The following is a 23446-nucleotide window of genomic DNA, read 5'->3' as shown; positions in this document are numbered from 1 at the left end:
ACAGAATATGTACACATTTGTATATAAATTCTAATAGAAGTTATGTGGCCATTGTAATAGGTATACATGGTAGGTGCAGGTTTGTAAAGCCTCATGACTACATAGGTTGAACTTTTAAATAACATCATCTTGGATAACACCATTCTGATTTTAGTTTAAAAGTTTAGATTGGGTATCCCCAGGCTGTCTGTCCAGAAAGCTTTCACTGATAATTTAAAGTAACAGTGTTTCTATTACTTGGAAAGCACTTGTGACACCCTGTTGTTAGAACTTTACATTCATTATTTCATTGAATTTCTTCACAGCACCTCTGAAATTGCACTAGCCTGCCTCTCTCTTTCATAGTTGCAGACACCGGGCTGAGAGGGTTGGGTAACTTGAGCAAGGTCACCAGTTGTATGACTGCAATTTGAGCCTGGGAACTGACTCCAGTGCCCAAGTTATTAACAACTGTGTTCCACTGTGAGCCTGTATGAGGGCTCACATGTTTACTTGATTCACAGTTCTGCCTCCAGTGGCAACCTAATTGCTCAAGAACCCAGTTCCCTTTCTTAGCTCGTACAGGCCTCTTTCAGTACCAGATTTCACTAGAAGCTATAGCTTTATTTCTGAGAATGGTGGTACTATTCAGCATTCTCTGGTTCTTTATATTTAGATCTACATTTAAGTAGTCTGGTCATTCTTAGAAAACAGACATAAAATTACATAGGGTATATACATTGTTCCAGCCAGCTAGAAAAATTTTTGTTGTTAAACTGATCTTGTTTTAAATGCCTTTAAAAATCAGTCTATCTGGAAACAATAGTTGCAGAGAAAAAGCCAAGGTTTGTTTTAGAGTAAATCCTTTGACTTAACTCCTCTCTGAATTATGTCATAGTAATAAATGACGACTGGTAGCAAGCAAAGATGCTTATTCTTTATAGGCATAAATAAATCCAGTCTTGGTCATTATCAGTTGTGCAGCTGGGCAAACTCCTGAAGATCGCATTGCAAGATACACTATTGAAAATGTTACAGATACCTGCCTTTTAGACTTCGATGCAGAGTTTTCAGTTCCTCTGACAACAATTAAACAGCTTATATCTTTTATTGTAAACATGATATTTTTTTGAAAGATATTAGCAGGCTTTTGACTTTTGTAAAGTTTGGTGTCTGTATTTCGTATGTAACATGATATGTGCTGTAAAGTGCTTTTGTAAATTGATCTAATTCCTTGTCTTCTCTTTACAGGAATATATTAAAGGAATCTGTGAGCCTGAACTAGAAGAAAGAGAATGTTACCCCAAGGCCATGCACTGCATTTTTGTTGGGGCACAGAGCCTATTTCTGAAGAGCTTGATTCAGGACACCTGTGCCGATCTCTGCATTCTTGACATCGGTCTTCTTGGCATCAGAGGAAGTGCCGAAGCTGTGGTCATGGCTCGGAGTCACATTCAACAGTTTGTAAAGCTCTTTGAGAATAATGAGAATCTACCCAACAGCCAGAAAGAATCAGAGGTAAAAAGGGAATTTAAACAATTTGTTGAAGCTCGTGCAGACAGTTACACAATGGATTTGTTAATTTTACCCACTTCCTTGAAAAAAGAACTCTTGGCACTCACCCAAGGTGAGGAGAATCTATTTGAAACAGGAAATGATGATGTTATTGAAATTAGATATCCTACACAAGCAGAGTTTACACCGAATGCTGCCACAGGGCTGACTATTTCCAGAGATGAAATTGTTTTGCAGGAAGATGCAAGAAATAAAGCGGGGACACCCGTTTCTGAGCTTACAAAACAAATGGACACAGTCTTTTCTAGTTCACAAGATGTTCTTTTTGTTCCAATAAATGGTGTAACCCCAGATGAAGAGGCACTTTCCAAAGACAGAGTTTGTCACAAGAGGAGGTTTTCTGATTCTGAAGAAAGGCATACCAAGAAGCAGTTTTCTTTGGAAAATGTTCAAGAGGGAGAGCTTCTACATGATGGTAAGACATTAGCTGGAAGTGTAATCATTGATGTCTCTGATTCTTTTACTGAGGCCGAAAATTTAAGTCCAGACGTAAAAGACACTACTGAGGAAATGGAGTACAACATTCTCGTGAACTTTTTTAAAACCATGGGCTATTCCCAAGAAATTGTTGAAAAGGTCATTAGGGAGTATGGGCCATCTACTGAACCATTATTACTCTTGGAGGAAATTGAAAAAGAAAATAAGAGATTCCAAGGAGACAGAGAATTTTCGCCTGGTACTGTGTATCCAGAGACTAACAGAACCAAAAATAAAGGTGTTTGTAGCAGCATAAATGAGCTTACAGCAGATTCCACTCCAAAGAAAACACAAACTCACACACAGCAAAATATGGTGGAAAATTTTTCTCAGTTACCATTCAGAGTTGAATCAAAACCATGTACCTCAAATTGCAAAATTAATACTTTCAGAACCATGCCAATAGAGCAGAAACAAGAAATCTGGAGTTCAAATCAGAGCTACATTTGTAACATAGACCTTGAAACTGATGGCCTTTTACCCTCTGTTGTCCCTTCAAGTCCCAAAGAAGTTGTCAGTTTTGTTTCAAGAGGAGCTTCAAGTCACCAGCCCAGAATTCCGGTTTTTCCTGAAAATGGTTTGCAGCCTCAAGCAGAACCTTTGCTTCCAAATAGTATGAAGTCTCCCTGTGAAAACCGCGCGAGGTGTTGTGGCTCTCCTCAGTCTAAGCCCAGCTGTCCACCCCTTTCTCCACCGATGCCGCTCTCCCAGCTGTTACCTTCAGTTACTGATGCTAGGTTGGTGGGACCTTCTGAGCATATTGATTGCTCAGTTACGGGGGTTCAAAGATTTCGAGATACTCTGAAAGTGCCCTACAAGCTGGAATTAAAAAATGAACCAGGGAGGACGGATTTGAAGCACATTGTTATAGATGGAAGCAATGTTGCGATTACGTAAGTCCACTCTCTTCAAATTATGCTTTCAATAGGGCTCTTGGCCTTGTTTCAGAATTGCAGTGTTTATAGGAACTATCCCGTGTGTAGCTGACCCCATTCTCTGGCACTGTAGACTCCTTCTTCACTCTGCTGAACCTATATTTCTGAGGACAAGGAATGATAGAAAACTTGGCTTTTCACATTGCGTTTCCCAGTGATAAGCAGTATAGAGACTTAAATCCTCAGGTTCTTAATGCTGTCTTAACACCACTGGGTTCTGAATACAAGGATGAAGCTTAAGACAAAAACGAGATTTCGTTTTCTTTTTCTGTACAACATGCCAGGTCTTTACCCAAGAATGTGCAGTGATAACAGGTGTGATGTACTTCTGTTATATACTTTTGTTGATAAGAGTGACAGCAGTTTCCTTTCTAAGGAATTCTTCAGTTTGAATTTCTTTATGGGCCTCTGCTCTTACTGAAAGTTTGTATAGTTAAAAGAAGTTAAATGATCATTTCTATTTAGCCTGTCTTAGAACTCTAAGAGGCAGTTTGATAGAAGGAGAGTGTAGGGGTCAGAGTCAGAGTCTCCGCCCACTGGGAACCAGCTGTTTGACCTCAGATGGGTTTCAGCCTGCTTGGTTTCACTTGCTACAACCTTTTGCCCTGAGCTAAAGGACCTCTTTATCATGCTATTTCAACAACTGCTAGGTAAAATCTCTGGTTTTCAAAACCAGTCACTCCACTGATTTTGAAGATATCTTTAGTTCAGTTCAGTCGCTTAGTCGTGTCAGACTCTTTGCGACCCTGTGAACCACAGCACGCCAGGTCTCCCTGTCCATCACCAACTCCCGGAGCTTAGGCAAGCTCATGTCCATTGAGTCGGTGATGCCATCCAGCCATCTCATCCTCTGTCGTCCCCTTCTCCTCCTGCCTTCAATCTCTCCCAGCATCAGGGTCTTTTCAAATGAGTCAGCTCTTCTCATCAGGTGGCCAAAGTATTGGCGTTTCAGCTGCAACATCAGTCCTTTGAGTGAACACTCAGGACTGATTTCCTTTAGGATGGACTGGTTGGATCTCCTTGCAGTCCAAGGGATTAGCATTTTAAGTAGCTGCAATTCAAGAAAAGGGGCACCTGGACATGGAATGAAGGAGAAGTTGAAATACAGTTGGTCGTTTAATGTTGTGGGGTTAGGGGCCGTCGACCCTCTGCATGGTCAGAATTAACTTTATTGTCAGCCCTCCATAAAGCTGTTCTGCATCTTATAGTACTGTAGTATTTACTGCTGAAAAAAGGTCTGTGTTTAAGTGGGCCCTGTGTTCAAACTTGTGTTAAGGGTCGTATGTACTTTCCTGAATTGCTTAATGCTTATATGATCTCTTTCCTAGGAGTTCTAAAACATCAATTAATCCCCTGATTTTTCAGGAATACTTGATAAAATTGAAAAATGAATTGAAAACTATTATTAAATTATGCATTTATTACATATTATTTTTTGTTATAATTTTCAGAGAAATTGACAAGAAGATAATATGATGAATTCCATCCGTGTTGGGATTCACATTCATTTGAGACTCACATGTACCCATCACCTAACTTCAGTAATTATCAACTCATGGCCTGTCTTGTTTCATCATTTCAGACCTTGTTTCATCTATACCCCACCTGCTGCCTTCCACCCATTTTGAAGGAATTTTCAGATATCTCATTTCCATCTATAAATATTTTAATATTTTAGTATCTATTTTTTAAATATAAAGATTCTTTTGATTTTTATTTTTTGAATGGTGCTGTTCTTTGCTGTCAAAAATAAGAAAAGAAAATGCCAGCATTTCACATGTAAAAGTGAATATAGGCAGTAAAAGTATGTAATATGGTTGTCTTCATTTCCAAATAATGCTGTTTATTGTCATTTCACTTTGTTTTTTGGCAGTTCTTTTGGGGGAAACCCAGCAAATGGCCCACAACTGTATGGCATTATCTAAGTAAAAATGTAAAGTGCAATTTCAGTTACTCACAGTCCAAGCCCCACAGCAGTTCCTCATTTTACAATTTCTTGAGCCTAATGATGATATAAAATTTAGGTCACGATTATGAGTAATATTAATCCTTTTTCATTTTTCTCTATGTGGAGAGATTTCCCAAATTGGTGTTCAAAGACTAAGAAATGCAAATTAAGATAAAATGAACAGTGATAATGATACTTTTAAAAAACCGTTTTGTAGTAACTAGTGTATTTCTCAGAGGAGTCACTGTTGGAATTTAGAGTTGCACTGGCTGTACAGAACAGGATGTTTTTGCATATCTGGTCCCTCCTACTTTGCCCATAATGCCCCCAAGCCATTGTGACACCCCAAACCCTGTTTCATGCTTCCTAACATCCTTCAGTACAGTACCATTTCTTTTGAACACCTCTGAATTAGTGCACTAAGGGAAACCACAGGCTGATTGAGAGGATTTTAATTTTTTTTGAATTCATAGATGTCTCAATTAAAAGCAACTCTTTTACAAAAGATGTATTATCCTAGGCAGACAGACTTATACTTAATTTGATGGATTGATCTGAAAATGTCAGTAATTAAAATTAACTCTTATTTTGGGAAGAAACTGCTTAATGGGTACAGGGGTTTTTTTTTTGGAGTGATGGAAATGTTTTGGAACAAGATACAAATGGTGGTTGCACAACATTGTGAATATACTAAATTCACTTTAAAATAATTATTTTACATTGTGTCAATTTTTTTGAGTCAGAAAAAAAAAATTATCATTCTAAATCAGCTGCTTCAGTTTAAATGTGAATTATAGACTGTAAATTCCATAAAGGAAGTGATTGATGTGTGTTCTGCTCACTGAACTATCCTCAAGGTCCATGGTGCCTGGCACATAGTAACCACTCAGTGACAATGTGTTGAATTAATGAATTAATTAAAGACTTAATGAAGATTAGGATTGTTTAAATGACTTTTCACCACCTATTTATAGCTTGCGGTTACAGTTGCTGTAGTAAATCAATTTGGATTACATTTCAACAAATATTTGGAACCTTAAAACTGAAACACTTGTTATATGTCAGGTACTGTACTTTATCTTTTAAAACATAACCTTTACACCAGTTTTGTGAGGTAAAAATAATCTGTAATATACATAACATGAAATGGCTTGAAAATCTTGTCCAAGACTATGCAGCTACAAAATTTGGACCCATGATACAGCTCTCCAGAGCCATCATACACCCCACCTCTTCCCACAGAAGTTGAGATTGAACCTTTAGGCCTTAGTACTATTGGGTACATCACTCCTGAGTTGCTTAGGTAGGCACTGCTGAGTAAATCTCACTAGCTTGACCCAGCTAGTTGGGGAAGTAGTTAAAACGGAAACTTGAGTATTTGAGCAATAGGTTTGAACCCTTCCTTAAAGCCACTCAGGCCCACCCATCCCTGGGTTTCTGCATAGCCTTGTTTATTTGCCAGGCCGGTGTGATGTCTGCAGTTTATAACACACCGTGAGAAATTCCGAAGTACCCTACTTAATGCTGCTGATTATGCATATCTCTACTTGGTTTTTCCCCTTTGTCACCAAGAATGAGTCAAACGATGAGTAAATGGAAATTGTATGTGGTGTATGGCTAGACATCACCGCAGTGGCCAGATAACATTTGGTCTCTGTCAGTCTGAAACTTCAGCAAAGAGCACCTGACTTATCTGAATAGATAATTTTCCATGTAGATGAGGTTTGTCCCTTCACTTGCCTATATATTTTCACCATTTTTTCATGGTAGTCTTGTATATCAGGGTTCCATGGCTCTTATTATTAAATGGAGGCTATAGAAAAGAATTACTGTTCCCTGGGTAAGTCAGAAAGTGTTTTCTCTCTTTTCCCACACTACTCTGTCTGGTTCTGTGATGGCCCTGAATTTTTATCAGTTTTATCAGGTATTTATCACCCATCTCCTCTCTGCTTTGAATCTTCTTCTTTCTAGTTGACTGTCTGCTACAATACAGAAAAGGAAAACAACACAATGGTATAACTTGTTTCCAAGTATTTGGAAACAGAAGTTTAAATTTCCCTTGAGAGCCTGCACATCTGGCTTCTCAGGCTTAATATCTGTTAATTCTCCATTTGCATCTGGGAGCCCCAGAGCTTTGGCCTTCACCAGGGTAGAGAGGTATTGTATGTGTACCCTTTGTCTCTTCCCACCAAAAGACAAAAAGACCAGAAAGACAGTTGGTCTGTGTTTACCTGTCAGCAAGTTGCTTTTCTGTGATTGCAGAGAAGCTAGGAGATAGCACATTTTTTGTTTGGTCATGATATGAAAATAAAAGTGGGACCTTATTATTTTAAGCTCAATCATTTGGCTCTACTTGATTTTATTTCTGTTGTTTTGTCTTCTGGATTAGTCCATATGTTCTTTACCAGAAGTTTGAACTGCTATTTATTCCTAAATCAGCTCTAGAAATTTTTCAGGGTTTTAAAAATGTTTTGCTCTTATCACTGAGGATAACTAACCCTTCGAATTTTTTTTTTCATTTATTTTTTGTCTGTGCTGGTCCTTCATTGCTGCTCAGGCTTTTCTCTGGTTGTGGACAGCAGGGGCTCCTCTCCAGTTGCAGTGTGCAGGCTTCTCGCCATGGTAGCTTTTCTTGTTGCGCGGGGCACAGGCTGTTGGGCACGCAGACTTCAGCCGTGTTGGCACACGAGCCCAGTGGCTGCGGCTGCCAGGCCCTAGAGCACAGGGTCAGTAGTTGTGACGCGCGGGCTTAGTTGCCCCGGGTGTGTGGGATCTTCCCAGACCAGGGATCAAACCGTTGTCTCCTGTGTCGGCAGGGGGATTCTTTACCACTGAGCCACCAGGGAAGCCCCTGGAATTTTGTTTTAGTGCTAATGTTTCTAGAAACTCCACTTTTCCCCTCTAAGCTTGGGAGGGGTTCCAGGGCAGTAGAATTTTATTTACTGTCATTTCCCTCCTTTTCCTTGAAAAGCTTTAGTCGCTTGATCGTGTCCAACTCTTCGTGACCCTGTGGATTATAGCCCGCCAGACTCCTCTGTCCATGAAATTCTCCACGCAAGAACACTGGAGTGGTAGCCATCCCTTCTCCAGGGATCTTCCTGACCCAGGGACTGAACCCAGGACTCCTGCATTGCAGGCAGATTCTTACCACCTGAACCACCAGGACCCAAAGGAATGGACTGAGACTTTATTTCCACTTAGTTTCTGCTGTTGCTCTCAAAGGAAACATTTAAGGAAAAGAGGAAAAAGAGTTCATATACATTTGTGTCTGATGAATCGGCTAAGAAGGCACTTAATAAGCTTTTTTAGTGCATGTCTCTCAAGACTAAGACCCTCTGTACAAAAACTACCCCCTCAAGCCAATTTTCCAGTAACAAATGTCATATTGCTACATTCCTGCCATATTTAAATGCTTTTAGATAAACAAGCCACTGCTAAGTTATTTCATCAAGAATGGGTTTGTTTACTTGTGTACATTTCCTAGAGTGGAGCTGATGCCTGTGCAGTCTCTGATTTATGATTCACTGAGAAGAGTGGGTTTTAGCCTCTAATAGGCATTTCTGAGCCACTCTTCTGGATGTTAGATGCTTGTTACAGGTTCAGCCCATTCTTGATCCATGAAAATGTAGATTTAGTTGGAGACAATACCACTGGGGAGAGTTGAAAGGGTTAAAACCTCTGCTTTTCCTTAACTGCTGGAGGATAATTTTTCTTCATTTCTTTTGAAATTGGTTTTGGGGTGGGGAACAGTTTTTAATCCTCTGTACCATGAGTTACAAAGTAAGGGCCCGATCTGACCACCACCTGTTTTTGTAAACATGGAACTCCAGTCCATCTCTCAGAGTTGACAGTTCTGTGGTGCGGCAGCGTCTGGTGCTTTGATTCCTTTCCCCTTGCTTTCTGCTTCCTTCAGCAGAATCATATGCCGTGGCCCCCAGGTAGTTTCATGTGAGTCTTGCCATCAGCTTGTTTCCTGGAAGCTGTAAACTGAGTTGGTTTCCCAGTTGTCTAGAGAGGGGACGCAGCCCTCCTGGATGGAGGCAGATGCACTTGAAACCTCTGGAAGTTGTGGTGGTGCGAACATGTCATGGGATCATTCTGATCATAGCTGCTTCTGCTGCAGCCACAAATGCCTTCTAACATTCACAAAAGATTCTTGGAGGCCAGTGGACTAGGACTCTCTAGAATGGGCTCTTCATCTAAAACCAAATATAAAAGGTGTAGTAAACAAGTATAGCCCCGAAGCTCAAACTGCCCTCTACCACAGAAGCACACTCAAATCAACTGAATAAAATACAACAGAAATCACGAAGTTATGAGTCATATCTCCTATCTTGGTTTCTCTTGGCTTTGCAAAGCAGCAAACTATTAGAGGAAATATTGTCCTAATTGTTTATGTTGTTTGTGAATTTTACTTTTTTACTTTATCCTGGTAAAACTTAACATGCTTTAAACATGCTTTCAACTGAAATAAATTTTACTTATTTTCATATAGCCATGGTCTGAAAAAGTTCTTTTCTTGTCGTGGAATTGCAATTGCGGTTGAATATTTTTGGAAGCTCGGCAACAGAAACATCACTGTATTTGTTCCACAGTGGAGAACCAGGCGTGATCCTAATGTCACAGGTGAGACAAACTGATTTTTCCAGGTTACTAATAATTAAGTAATCAGTTGACTCTTAATTGCAATACACAGTACTTAGAATCGTGTCATGTGCCATAGGCAGCAGCTTTAAAGCTTTAAAAACAAAACTGTAAATTTGTTGCACCCAGTTTAAAAAAAAAATCAGTTGAAGAGAGTGTTACAGCATAAAACCTGCTTGGGGGAGGGATGGAAAGTTTAATAGATGTTTATATAGAAAGTTATGTTAGTCTTCATTATGTATCACAAAAATTTTCTTTCACTTTCTAAAAAGTTGATTAAATATGTCTTTCTACTAGGCTGGGTTTCTTCCTCTTTAAATAGTATTTTTGAAAATGGTCATTTGATAAATTTGGAACCCTCACATAAGATGTCTTTTTAACAGTTTGTTTAATAACTTAATATAAGTCATTTATGTTCACTGTGTGGTACTGCATGGCTGACCTGCAGGCCACACACGAAAGATTTGAACTTATTATGGATCCTGAAATATCCAGAGAAACTTAAAGTTTTTCTTTTCTTGGGTCTTAATAGGAAGATTGGTGAAGGGGCTGTGCCAAGCAGCTTAATGCATCAGACTACCTAGAAATAAAAGGTAGACTGGGAGGAGGAAGGGTGAGAACAGGACCCACCCAGCACATTCAGCAGGAAGTAATAAAACTTAGCCACTGTTGAGGTAGAAATGGTAAAAGTACTTTTCCCAGGTATCCCAACTTCCCTCCCTCAAGGGAGGTGTATTTGTCCTAGCAGAGGGTACTTGGAAATGAGGCAGATCTACTCATTTCAGTCATTTTTGCAGTAGGATCCCTGAAACAGTATTGTAAGACTTATGTGCTGTGCATTTCTAGAGATATAAAGCACTGTGTTTGGACATTTCAGCCTAAGTCAGTGGTGAGTACCATTGTAGGGAATGCAGGAGTGGTAGTCTCAAACCCTGAGCCTATAGCTGCTCTTTTGCCTATTACTCTTTTGTGGTTTTGGCCCTCTTTTATTCTCTGTCATGACCCACTCCCATGAAAATTAGTAAATATTTGTACCGATAACAGAGAAGAGATTAGATAGGGTAGCAGTCAGAGGGAGATTTGACAGACTCTTGGGATAGGGACCAAGCAGACCTTTCTTGGGATCAGGACAGAACAGTCTGCCTCTCTGGCATCCCTCTTCTATTCCAGCCCCTGCGCGCTCTCAGGGACGTGGCCCTCACTCTCTTTGTCCTCTATTGCTTGTAATGCAGCTGAGAAAAAGTTTTTAATAGTAAGATCCTTTATGTATAGGTTTATGGTTTATTCTTCTTAAGCAAATAAGTTGAACATTTTTAAGTTTAAAAAATAGCTAAAGTCAATTTTTACATTACATTTGTTTTGGAATATGTCTTCCTTGATTTTTTCCCCCTTCCCCGTAAGTGTATAAAATGCAATCTTTGTGAGTCAATAGAAAAAAAGTTACCCACAACTCTCCAAGTGAAACATTTGGGGGTGCTTTCATTTATTCAAACCTCTGGGAAGATAGCCATTTTCTGAATGTGTATTCAACTTATTCCATAAACAGAACAGCACTTCTTAACCCAGCTCCAGGAGCTTGGAATATTATCTTTAACTCCTGCACGGATGGTCTTTGGAGAAAGAATTGCTTCTCATGATGACAGGTATGAAAGACTGTTTTCCTTTCTAAAGTGGGTGTGGGGTGGTGAGGAGCCAGCCACCTGCTCCACCAGACAGTTCATCAGGCACCTGAATCCACATCTTAAAAGGACATGCTTGACCCGAGTTAGAGAATTTTAACATTCATAGTCTTTAAGGTTATACTAATACATTCAGGGACATTACCAAAGAAGCTATTGAGTTAAAAAAACTTTTCTGTTAAAACATGGCTGAGGATCTATAAGTAAAAGCCCATGTTGAGTTGTAGTCTTTTTAAATACTTCTTAGAAGTAACGTTTGTCTTGTCTTAGTGTGGCAGCCTCAGGAGTGCTTTTCACACTTTCTCCGTCTCCTCCTGGTTATATCTGGCTGTAGACATAGTCTGTCATTGTGATGCCTGGGCCCTCAGTATTTCTTCCATATAGTAGAAGATGGTCTCGGCTGACCCTCGTGTTAAAGGAATAAACTGCATTTCTTAGGTTGGTACATTGCTCAGAGAGCAGGTGCTGAGTGTCTAGGAACTGAAGTGGTGGCCTCCTGTTCTTTCCTCTCCTGCCCTCACCCTCTTTCACTCTGACCTCTAGCACTTAAAGCACCCTGGTGGTTTTGCCTCGTTGTTCTACCACAGTGCTCCTTCACGTTGAAGACAGTGCTTAGCTTGTAACCCAAGGTAGTGAATGATGGTCAGATGGGTGAGAGATGAAAAGGGGAGCTTGGCAGGGGAAGAGAACTTGGAGTGATAGCAGACATTCAGCAAAAGGTCCAAAGGGCCTTCTCACTGACAACCCCTTGCCCTTCACCAGGCTGGTAGAGAGACCAGATCTGGGGAGAATCCAAGATGGCATGAAAGAAGAGTGCGGGAGGAAGCACCTGGGGGTAGGGGCATGAGAAAGTATTGGGAGATTGGGATGGAGGGACTACCCTTGCTCCAGAGATACTGGGTAGGGACCCTGGAGAACTCACATGAAAAGGCAGGTTGGACTGCCAGGCTCATGAAGAGCCTTCAGATGCTTTTAACGCAGCAGCTTCCTTCTTACGCCTACAGAATTTGAATGCATACACAAGTGTGTAAACTAGGTTTTCACTTAATTTATATGGCTCTCTGGGTTTTTAGGGGATGTGAGCATGTGTCCTGGTTCACAGTACACGCCCAGAAGCTTTACTGCCTATTTTTGTTAATACTTGTGGACAAACATTGCTACTTACTGTTCATGCCAGTTAGCAATAATTTAAGATACTCATGCTAAATCATATTTACTTATCAGGGTTTCCTAAGATTTCTGAAACTAATGAGGCTTGTTTTTTTTATTTCCTTTTAAGTACACCCCCTACTGATAATAAAAGCAGTCGTTCTGCACCTTTAATTCCAGTAATTTCGCTTATTTTATTGTTTCATTATCTTTGTCTGCATTGCCTCACACAAATGTGGTCATCCTGAGTAGGGGGTGAAACTTGTATTATCCTCATAAATCTCTCATTAACAGAGTTTGAACATGAATAATCTCGAACAACGAAATAGAATTCTCTGTAATGTTTACTTGTTACACTTTTTGATCATCATATATTTTCTCATAATTTGCATTTGAGTGGATCTATAACTTAGACTAAACCTAATGGCAGTTCTGGACATCTCTTCTTAAGTCACAGCAGAAAATGTGAATTTAGGCTTAAAAAAAAAAATTGCAAGGCTGACTGTGGCAAGGCTAATCTTAGAACCAAAGTACCGTAGCTTAGCAACTGAAAACTGAATAGTGATTTCACAGGCAACAATTCTGATTTGTTCCTCTCTAGTCCTCATGCGTTATCATATTACCACTCTATTGATAATGCAACTTGTCTAGAAAAATGTATAAATTTTGGTTAAGATTATTTTTAAAAAGTTAGATTTTTATGAAAACCAGACCTTCATTTATAATCATTCTAGTAATTTCAGATGTTCAGTATTTCAAGTTGATGTTCAGTTGACAGGGGCTTAACTTTTCTGCATCCCAGCCTTGGTTAAATTCTCTGATCTTCCTGTGAAGAGGAAATCCTTTTGTTTTTTATAGTAAAACTACTCTGAGCCAAAGATGCCTGCTTTCCTGTTTTAACCACTTTTATATTACCATAGGTTTCTACTACACTTAGCAGACAAAACTGGTGGCATAATTGTAACAAATGATAACTTCAGAGAATTTGTGACTGAGTCAGTCTCCTGGAGAGAAATAATTACAAAAAGGTAATACTTTTTTCTTTGTCTTTGGTCAGAGATGTTTTTTGTTGTTTACTGTTTGTTTTTTGTCCACCTTGGAAGCAGTTTAGGAGACTGAAGATATCATAAGACTGTGCTCCCAGTCCACAGGGTGGCTGGCCCCTCTCAGTGAGCGGGAGGACTGGGCACAGAGCAATTCCACCAGCAGGTGATGTGTGAGCATGCTCTGGTGCCCACAGGGGTCTCTAGACCAGTTCTGCCTGGCAAGAGGCGTATCTTTGTGGCCCAGTTAACTATCTATCAACTGTGTGATGAAGCAGAAATGACCACCGAGCTTGACCTTGGCCTGAAGCCGAGGGACACTTGAGCAAGTCATTGTTGACGTTACTCAACAGTGAAATATGAAGGCTAGGTTTGATAACAACTGTGATTTCAGCAAGAGGATAGTACCAAAATCAGTATGCTGACTGGGTTTTCACTTTGGGGAAAGGAAAGACTCTTTCTACTTTTTAACATCTGATACTTCTCTTGAGCGTTTTACCATCAAAGTTTAGTCATCTGTATTGAAAGCACATTGAATATCCAAAATAACAAAGTAAGTTTTCTGTTTGTGATGACACCCTGAGTGTGTTCAGCTGCATTAAGATCAGTGAACACAGGCTTCCAGGACTTTCTATAAACAAGCATTATCTGACAAGTACTTACCAAAAACCAGTAGTCTTATGGTAGTGCCAGAGATGAGTCATAAATACCGGAAATCTAAAAAACATACCTTGAGATTGTGTATATCTGGTATAACTGGCGTATAACTCGTGTAACTACATACTTACCTGTCTGAGGGGTTTCATGGTTGCCTCTTCTCTGATATTTATATGTTTTTTTAATCATTAGAGGGTTTTAGAAAATGATACCCAGGTGAAAGTTAGTTACTATATGCATTTGACCCATATGCTATTAAGAAAGTGTTGTTGATAGCTGAAGTGAGAATTGGTCTTTGACCTTCTGGGCACAGTTAACAAGCCATTAATCTTCTAGCACATGTTTCTGTTGGATTTGTGCCCTGAGCTCATTGTCAGTATTTATCGGACACTCATCTGTGTGTGCATAGAAGGTTTAAGTGCAGTGAAGACTCACTCACACACCAACCTGTTGCCTTCAAAAGTCATAAAGCAAGGCAGAAACCAAGATCCAGGCAGCAAGCCAGGCATTTGGACTTTTAAAAACATTTTTCTAGATTTGATAAATCATGTTCAACTGACCTTCAATATTTCTTCATATACTAATTCTCTTTTTTAAAAGAACATCAGTAGGTTTGCTTATGAGCTCATTTATTCAAAAATTAAACCTTGGTTGAGCACCCATTGTATCCTAAACTGACAGTCTTTCCATCTTGTTTTTCAAAGTTATATTGAACGTTTTATTAGGAAAAGAAGCTGCTTCCCAAGCCCAGATAAAAATCTGAAAGTCTTGATAAGAAATAGGAGAGCCAGTAGGTAAAAGTTTCTTACTCTGTTGTATGTGTATCCACAAGAGAAATTGGTTTCACTGGGGTGTGTTTGGTTTGCTTTGCTTTAGTGGTTAAGTGAAAGTTGCTCAGTCATGTCCAGCTCTTTGTAACCCCATGGACTCTACAGTCTATGGAATTCTCCAGGCCAGAATACTGGAGTGGGTACCCTTTCCCTTCTCCAGGGGATCTTCCCAACCTAGGGATCAAACCCAGGTGTCCCACGTTGCAGGCAGATGCTTCACCAGCTGAGCCACAAAGGAAGCCCAAGAATACTGATAGAAGGGAATACTGATAGAAGAATACCCCAAGAAGGGATAGGTAGCCTATGCCTTCTCCCGTGGATCTTCCCAACCCAGTAATTGAACCGGGGTCTCTTGCATTGCAGGTGGATTCGATTAAGCAGTCTTTTAATTTACTTTTTTCTCCCACACTGTAATTATTCTCCCTGTTGTAGATTGCTCCAGTATACCTTTGTGGGGGACATATTTATGGTTCCTGATGACCCTCTGGGAAGAAGTGGACCTCGATTAGAAGAATTTCTTCGAAAGGAAGTCTACCTTAGGTATTTATTTCCTTTTCCAGATTGTCTTGTGTTTACAAATTTGTTTCAGTTCTTTGTGCTTCAAGTGCAAGTACACTCTCTCCCTGATTATTATAAATGGTATTTTATTTTAAAAAATAGCCTTAGATTTAGTGCTGGTGAAATATAGATGGAATGTCTCCCAGAGACCAAATCTTCATTTGTGGTCCATTTGGTTTTAATCCCAGAAGAGAGCATGGGGAGCCAGACTTTCTGTAGGCCAAAGAAGACAGAGTAGATTTTGCTAGTGGTCGCTTAGTAGTGAATGCTAGTTAGGTTCTTTGTGTGTGTGTGTGAGTATCTTTTTAAGTTCATTTTGCCAAGTCATTTACTTTGAGTACTTTGTGCTTATATGAATTTATTTACTATTCAGGAAATCACTACCTGGGAAACTGTACTATCTACCTTACTGAGTAGAGAAGCATGTATTCTATATTTGTCTGAAATTAATTTGATAGCTTAGATTTTTTTTGTTGTAGATTGGGGTTTTTGTTTGTTTGTGTTTAAAGATGTGTTTCCATTTTCAGAATTCTCAAGTATGGACGTTGTTAGTCCTGTGCACCTAAGTGGCAGATCGTATTCCCCAGTGATAGGCCTTTTCTCTTTTTAAAAAGTGAAATAAGCTACATTTCTTTGTATTTCTCAGCTGAAAGGGGTGAGACAGCTCCCCCACTGTTCCAAGGCAGTGAGACTTCAGAGCCGATGCTCTCCGTGTATGGAGGGCCTCTGGGGGACTCTGGGTTTGGATTGGAAAGGGCAGGTGGCTCACGTAGAACTGTCTTCAGCACACAAGACCAGCCTGACTTCCACTCCCGGGTCTTGTGAATCATTTCTCTTTTGAGCCTCTGTGTTTTATTACACAGATGAGGACTCAGTTCCCAAAGGTCCTGCTTTTCTACCTACCTGTGCCAAGAGAGTGGTAGCCATTTTAAACACCTGCTGAATGGCCATACATCTTATTTTTCTTGCAAAGTCTTAACTTGAAAATTCTCTGCTAGGCTTTAAGACCTGAGGCCTGTGTGCAAGCATCAAGGTCCATGGGTCAGACCTAACGGAAGGAGAGTTCTGTCTCCTCTAGCCTCAGCAGCCTGGCAGCAGGGTCAGTCCTGCCTGCTCACATGAGAGCCACTGACTACGAAGTTAGTCATTGCACCCCCACACGGAGGGACTAAGCTTCTGAAGTTGGGAAAAGTGTTCAGTCAGCCCCATTTTTCTACTGCAAGGAGAATCAAGTGGGGGGCTTTTTAATGGTAGAGATGCCCTAAACACACTCATGTGCATTCGAGTTGTGGACACCAACATCTCACTCAGACTTGAGGGGCTGGAGAGGCAGCCTCTCTGCCCAAAGGTCCCCATCAGCCTGGCCCCACAGAGAATCTGAATCTGCAAGAAAGTATGGTCCTGTGTCCAGATCTTTTGAAAGCTTCCTGGTTCATCCTGGTTCAGAGCCAAGCAGCTGGATGGGGTCAGTCCTCACAGCAGCAGGCCAGGAGGTGGAGTGGCTCATGAAGAGCCAGCATTCCCTGTCATGACTGGGCTGGAGCTGGTGTCAGTGGCATCCCCACGGGCCTGTCTGTGGGTGCTTGCCCTCCCTGCCATGGCTGCAGTCTTCTCTTGCCTTCAAAGGCCAGGAAGCAGCTCCCAGCATGTTAAGCTTTGGAGTCAGCAGCAGATATTTTTAGACAGATTTCTTGTTTGTCTTGTAACCTAGCTCACCAGGACTTGCTTCCATTCACAGAGATATGCAGCCCCTACTCAACGCCCTGCCAAATGTGGGCATGTTTGACCCCAACTTCAGAGTCCCTGGTGCCCAGGCAGCCAGCACCAGCCACCAGCCTCCAACCCGGATTCAGGGCACCCCACCCAGCCACTGGCTTCCTCAGCAACCCCGCTTCCCACTTTTGCCCAACCTTCCCAACATCCAGCAGAATCTGCCCATGCCAGCACAGAGATCTCCTGCAGAAACCAACGAGCTGAGGGAAGCCCTTCTGAAGATCTTCCCTGACTCGGAACAAAAACTGAAAATCGACCAGATCTTAGCGGCTCATCCATACATGAAAGACCTGAACGCACTCTCCGCCATGGTATTGGACTGAAAGCTGTTGGGAGCTGGGGCTCTGGGCTGAAGACACACACACTCAAGCTAGTATCTGCATGTGGCAGCAGGAAGTGACATAATGTGAAGAAACCAATTTCCCAGTGGAAATGCTATTGTAGTGTATAGGAGAAAAAAAAAACACAGATGTTTTGTGTATAAAAAAAAATCTGGGTTTTCAAAACCAGCTTTTTTATATATATACATTATGCTGCTATTACAGATTTAACATTTTCTGTAAAAGGAAAGTCTACATTTTCTGCCTGTTCAGAACTGTTTAATAGCAGTTACTCTTGAGTGCACTTACATTTTTATGTTTTTTAAACTATTTTCCTTAATGCTGAAAATATTGACAAATGGATATGATTAGCCTTTCTAAATAAAAAAAAAGAAAAAAAAGAGTTGCTTTCTTAGGGAAAGCAAGACCTCTTAAAGTATATTTTCTTGAGATGACTATGTCACGTCCACTGACATGAAGTGTGCTCACCCTCCCAGCCTCCTGTACCCTCACCCCTGGAATTAGAGTCCGTAGGAGTTAATTTTGCTCCTCTGGGGTCTTTCATTGGAGCCATTTGTGAGAGTGGGCAAGTGGTGCCACTAGATGGCACCTTGTGCCTAGCCATTGTTAATGACCAGGGCAGAGTGAGACGCACAGAACACCCGGCTGGAAGAACCCTGAGAGCCCACGTGGTCCAGCCCTTCCTCCCTTCCCACCTTGCACAAGAGGGACCTGAGGCTCCGGGTGCCTTCTGGGCACGCCCAAGTCCACAGCTGTGAACTGGACCCCTCGTGCATGGCTGGGACACTCACCACTCAGTCCCTGACTGACTCTAGAAGTCACATCTTAGCTTCTGAAGCTACTAGAGGGATGTGAGGAAGTTTAGTGAAGAGCGTCGTCATTAGAGTAGTTTGGTGTCCACAACCTTGGGAGACGTCCCATGTGAAGTTTGTGCAGCTTTGCCAAAAAACCGGTTTTCTATTCTCAAGAATGACCCAAGCCAATAAATAGCATTAGTAGCTTCTGTGGGGGCCCAGAGCCCCATATTTATTTTTCCTGTGTTAGTCTCCTTAGTGTTCTCCTAAGCTGCCCTTCCTATGGGTCTTTCTCAGAATTGATATCTTAGTATTGTGTTTTCAGTGTTGGCTAAATTCTGTGTCAGTGAAAATTCTTTTTCTGGATAATTGATTGTTAACATCTTTCTTGTTCTCTGGACCTTCAAAGGGCTTTGTATTTTATATTTGTTCTTCCCCCAGGCTGCTCACGATCAGTTTCACATCTGCCTTGTAGATCACATCTCTTATGGCCCCCAGAAACAATTCCAGAGGACTCAGTGCAGGTTTGTTCTTCATGGTGAAGAGGCTTAGTTGGCCATGAGCAGACCTGGGTGGCTCCCCACAGTGCTCCCTCCAGGCCTGTGTGATCCTGCATCCCTCCGGGGGTGAGTCCAGGGTCCTCGGGCGGCCAGATTCGGACTTCAGTCTTGTTTTCTCTTGGATGCCTGTAAGATGCAGCCGGTGTGGAGCTGGTTGTCAGCTGGGGGTAGGATACCCGAGGCGTCTAGCTGTGCAGGTGGAGGCCAGCAGGCAGCTTCGGCCACAGACTCTGTGCCCCAGCTTCACAGCTGGTGGTTTTTAGAAACAACAGCAGAGTTGTGAGGGCTGGGTCCCTCTCACATGACTTTACCTTCCAGGCCAAGTGGCCTTGCCAATCCAGCACTGCCTCTGTTCAGAGAAGGACTCAGGAGGTATGCCTTGCTTGCCAGGACTTAGCCACTGGTCTTCGTGGAAGGGGGGCTGAGACTCCACTGATGCTAGGTAGAGCTGGCTAAGCCTAGAGGTCAGGAGTTTTCTAGGCTCTAGAAGTGATCTGACCTTTGAATTACATAAGCCTCTGTGATCTCAGTATTGTCTCTGAGAGCTCTACCAGCCCCTTTCCTCTTTCTTGGGTGCAGGAAGGAAGAGTGCAGAAGATAAGTAGGAGGAGTTTCAGAAAAGCATCACTTACCTTGGTAAATTATAACATGAAACAGAATTCACAACTGAAACCTATCGTGTAGTTAAATCTCATATTTTAAAGCTCAATTCTCAAACTATTATTTTAAGAAGTCATTACTTGTTCTCAGACTCCTCTTAATACTCAGCTCAGTGTTGACACTCCTGGTGTACCTCCCCTGGTAGGTTTTCTGAACCACCTTGGGGAGTGTCTGCAGCAGCATTTCCTGTAACTCCTGCAGGTGGTTCTGCATCCTGTGTTCCACGGTGTTCCTGTGAAGCAGATGGCAGGGCAGAGGACACCACCCTCTTTCAGTAGACTCGGAGAAGTTGTCCGGGGTTAAAGAATAAGTAGGCAGTGATGCCGAATTATCCTGGGCCTGCATTCTTCCCCACGCTCCAGACTGCCACCTGGGAGAAGAAAGACTGGTTTAGCCTTTCTGTCAAGTAGCCAGTGTTTGAGACCCTATAGGCTGGTGGCTAGAAAAATAGTAAGAAGTCCTCTCAGCCATCCTGGATGAAGGGTCAACGTTATTCTGGCAGGGCGTGACTGTCACCAGGGACGCCGTTGACCTGTTGTAGCTTTTGGTATCAGTGAGAGGAAGGATAATCTTGCTTTATTGCTTAGACTTATTGTGGCATTTGTGGACTATGATCCGCACATAGAAACCTTGATGCTCTGAACCCCCACCCCCATGGAGTCTCATGCCCTTCCCCCCACCGTGGCAAATGGCACCGGGCCCCCTGGAGTTGGGCCTTGGCACCACTCCCACCTCAGGCCCAGCCTGCCTCCCACACATCTCTGAGACGCGGCCTTCCTTGAGGAATCTCTCCCCACCTCTACCTCCCCAGCAACCCTTCTACGTCCCCACCTGTCCTCCCTTCCATCCTTCCTCCCTCAGCCCACCTCCTCTCATCTCCCAACTGTAGTTTGTTTGGTTAGTTACTCTGACTCACTCCATTTCTTTGTTATCTACCTCTCTCATTATTCCCCACATATTTCAGATCCTGAGATTAAAACAACCTGATTTCCCTAAGGATCTCTGTTCATTCCTACTTTCCTTCCCCTTCCCACTTTTCACTTCTGTATCTGCAAACTTGGCCTCCACCCATCATGTGGAATTAATCGAGGGAAGCCATTGGAGACCACTCAGTTTCCAAATTCAGAAACCTTTTCCCAATCCTGAATCTCCATGTCCACATTCAGTAACTATAGCATGACATCATTGACCCTTACTTTCCCTATTTTCTGAGATTTCCCTCACTCCTAAACAGTCTTCATTCCTTTTCCTTCTTTTACCTAAAGGCCAGTTCAACAGAAAGACCAGCTCAACAGGTGGTTTCCAAACTTCGGACCAGCTGTGGGACACATGATGGGGAGGGCAGTTCTTAATAAAAATGCAGATGACTGGGCACTGCCCCCGGAGAGGTTTATTCAGTAGCTCTGGCGTAAAGCCTGGAAACCTGCCATTCCAGCAGACTCCCTGGATGGTTCCCACACAGGTGGTCCATGGACCACATTTTGAGAAGTGCTCACCCTTGGAGATCAGCACACTTCCTTGACTCGAACCGCCCCCTCTTTGCTGGAGTGACTCCCAGCTCCAGCCCTGCCCCTTATGAGTGCATATTTAGCTCTACGTAGAAGCCCTGAGACCTCCCGAGACCCTCTGCCTGCATCTTTTGTCTTTTCCCACCCACCCTGCCACAAGGTCCCCTCACCCACCATTGTCCCTTTTTGGCCTTTGCCCCCCGCCCTGCATCTTGTGCTCATGGCCTCCCTGTGGGTGTCAGCCTCTGACCTGTCAGCCCACCTCTCAGCTTTCCCCCTCTAACTACCCTTCTGAGACTGCAGAACTGCTAGATTTATCTTCTGAAGATACGCTTCTGCACACCCCTCTTCTTGTTCAGTGCCCAGTGGCGCTCTCGACCAGAGTATCCAGTTTAGACCTTTCTGAGCTTAGTATCCTTGGCTGTCTACCTCCCAGTCGTACGTGATGGCCCACTCTGTATAGCCCATCTGCCCACTCACTGCAGCCGCACAATTTCCTCAGTTACCTGTGGGCTCCCACTCCGAGTGACTCTCTTCTCTGCTAGAAATGCCCTTTCTCCCAGATGGCTTCCCCCAGAGGCCCGGCCCTGTGCCTCTCTACTTTGCCTAAAGCTTCTGACCAGAAGCAGCCTCATGGTGTTCTCTGACCCCCCACAGCACTTGTGTCTTGCTTTCGGCACTTGCCACTCTGGTTGGTGTCACTGCGGCGATTGTGTACTCTGTCTTACCTCTTTTTCTAGACTGTGAGCTCCTCGTGGGCAGGGCTTTCTGTGTTCACTCTCTGTATTTCCCACAGCACCTAGCACAGTGCCTTGCACTTAATAGGTGCTCAATAAAGTCTGCTCAATTGAACTGGAGGGTGGTGCCTTCTTGACAGCGGCATCTAGCAGCCAGAAAGGCCTTCCAAGTATCAGGTGCTCAGCAGTTGCTCCCTGGAACCCACTACTCTCCATTTTTCCTTCTTGTCAAGTCTCTAACACCACCAGGTCCGGGAATGGGCACCTGCCCCCGGCTGAGCCAAGCAGTGTGCTCTGACTTACTGCCCACAAGGGGGCCGATCTAGGTCAGTCAGAGTACACCTTGTGGTTGCCCCCTCTGGTGGGGGGGGCTACTACAGGTCATGCTCAGATCTGACGGAGGCTATGTTCTGCCCTGGGTGAGAGGGGGCGTGGAGAGAAGCGGAAGCTTGACAGTGTGATTCCTGTTGTCATGGAAACCCGATGGCACTCATGCTCGTCCCCAGATGCCTGTTACCCCGACACACTTCACTTTTTCTTTATGTTAGGTTTACATCCCTTGAAATCAAAGACTCTTAATTGAAATATATATCACTGTCCTTACACTTGGCAGATTAAACAAGGGAGGCTCATCACATTTTTAGGGAGATCCCAAAGACCAGTGCTCCCTAGGTGGCTCAGAGGTAAAGAATCTGCCTGCCAAGCAGGAGACCCGGGTTTGATCCCGGGTTGGGAAGATACCCTGGAGTAGGAAATGGCCAGCCACTCCAGTATTCTTGCCTGGGAAATTCCATGGGGGTCACAAAGGGTCAGACACCACTGAGCGACTGACCACACACAGAGACCAGTGCATCGTGCTGCAGGAGTGCCCCCCTAGTCAGTTTTTAAGGAGCCTCAGGAGACTCCACCCCCACCTCCACACAGGCCGGTTCCTCCCCAGCACAGCCGGCCTCTTGAGGTTGTGTCTTACAAATGCCTTCATGTGGATTTCCTTGCTCTGTTCCCTAGCTGGACAGAGGCCAGGCTAGCTTCTTGGGACTTAGACCTGCCATATTCTGCCACGTCCTCACTGGTAAGACAGCCGTGATGGGGTCAGCCTTGCTAATCCAGGGCTGTCATGAGGAAGAAATGGGCCTAGAGCACTGGCTGGCAGAATGCGCTCAGTGATGGTCATGACCCGCTCTGCCCCGCAGCCCAGCAGACACTTAACGAAACTGTTCACACCCTGTAGGTCATCCCGGAGGCGGAGACCTTGTCTTCCGGATGCTGAATGTTCTCCTCTGTTCCTGCCAACTCACGCTGAGTGTGGTCCAGACCCTCCTCAAGGCCGCAGAGAGGTCCTGCTGTCCCCCAGGCAGGACATCACTCTTCTGAGATGCTCCGTGCCCTTGAAAGCCAGTCGGGGTCATGGCAGGGAAGGAATCAGGGGGACGCCAGCAGAGCCACTGCTTGGCCACAGAGTGAGGGAACGCTGATCCCCTGGCTGACACAGCCCCTCCAGGCTGGGTCTTGACTCATCCGCTCCTCCCACTGCTCCTTTGAAGTCTCCATCTTGGAGGCTCGTGTGTGTGTGTGTCCAGGATGCAGGACTTGAATTCC

General features: G+C 43.2%; 1 protein-coding gene across 3 annotated transcripts in view; it reads left to right on the top strand.

Moving 5' to 3' along the window:
- Positions 1–21954, top strand: part of N4BP1 (NEDD4 binding protein 1) — a 54306-nt gene extending 32352 nt beyond the window's left edge. The window contains exons 2-8 of one of the 3 annotated variants that reach the window (XR_010661671.1): positions 1231–2924; positions 9410–9540; positions 11105–11201; positions 13307–13414; positions 15349–15456; positions 17213–18823; positions 18949–21954. Coding sequence is in view for 2 of the 3 variants with exons in the window: in XM_065925281.1 (XP_065781353.1) it covers positions 1231–2924; positions 9410–9540; positions 11105–11201; positions 13307–13414; positions 15349–15456; positions 17213–17570 (2496 nt within the window). In the remaining variant the exon portion in view is untranslated. Of the gene's footprint in view, positions 1–1230; positions 2925–9409; positions 9541–11104; positions 11202–13306; positions 13415–15348; positions 15457–17212 lie in introns of all 3 variants that reach the window. The other 2 variants (XM_065925282.1, XM_065925281.1) reach the window with 2 other exon arrangements.
- The last annotated feature ends 1492 nt before the right edge of the window (positions 21955–23446 follow it).

Source organism: Muntiacus reevesi, chromosome 2 (genome assembly GCF_963930625.1).
Source record: "Muntiacus reevesi chromosome 2, mMunRee1.1, whole genome shotgun sequence".
Taxonomy (NCBI): domain Eukaryota; kingdom Metazoa; phylum Chordata; class Mammalia; order Artiodactyla; family Cervidae; genus Muntiacus; species Muntiacus reevesi.
This window is presented reverse-complemented; position numbering and strand designations above follow the sequence as displayed.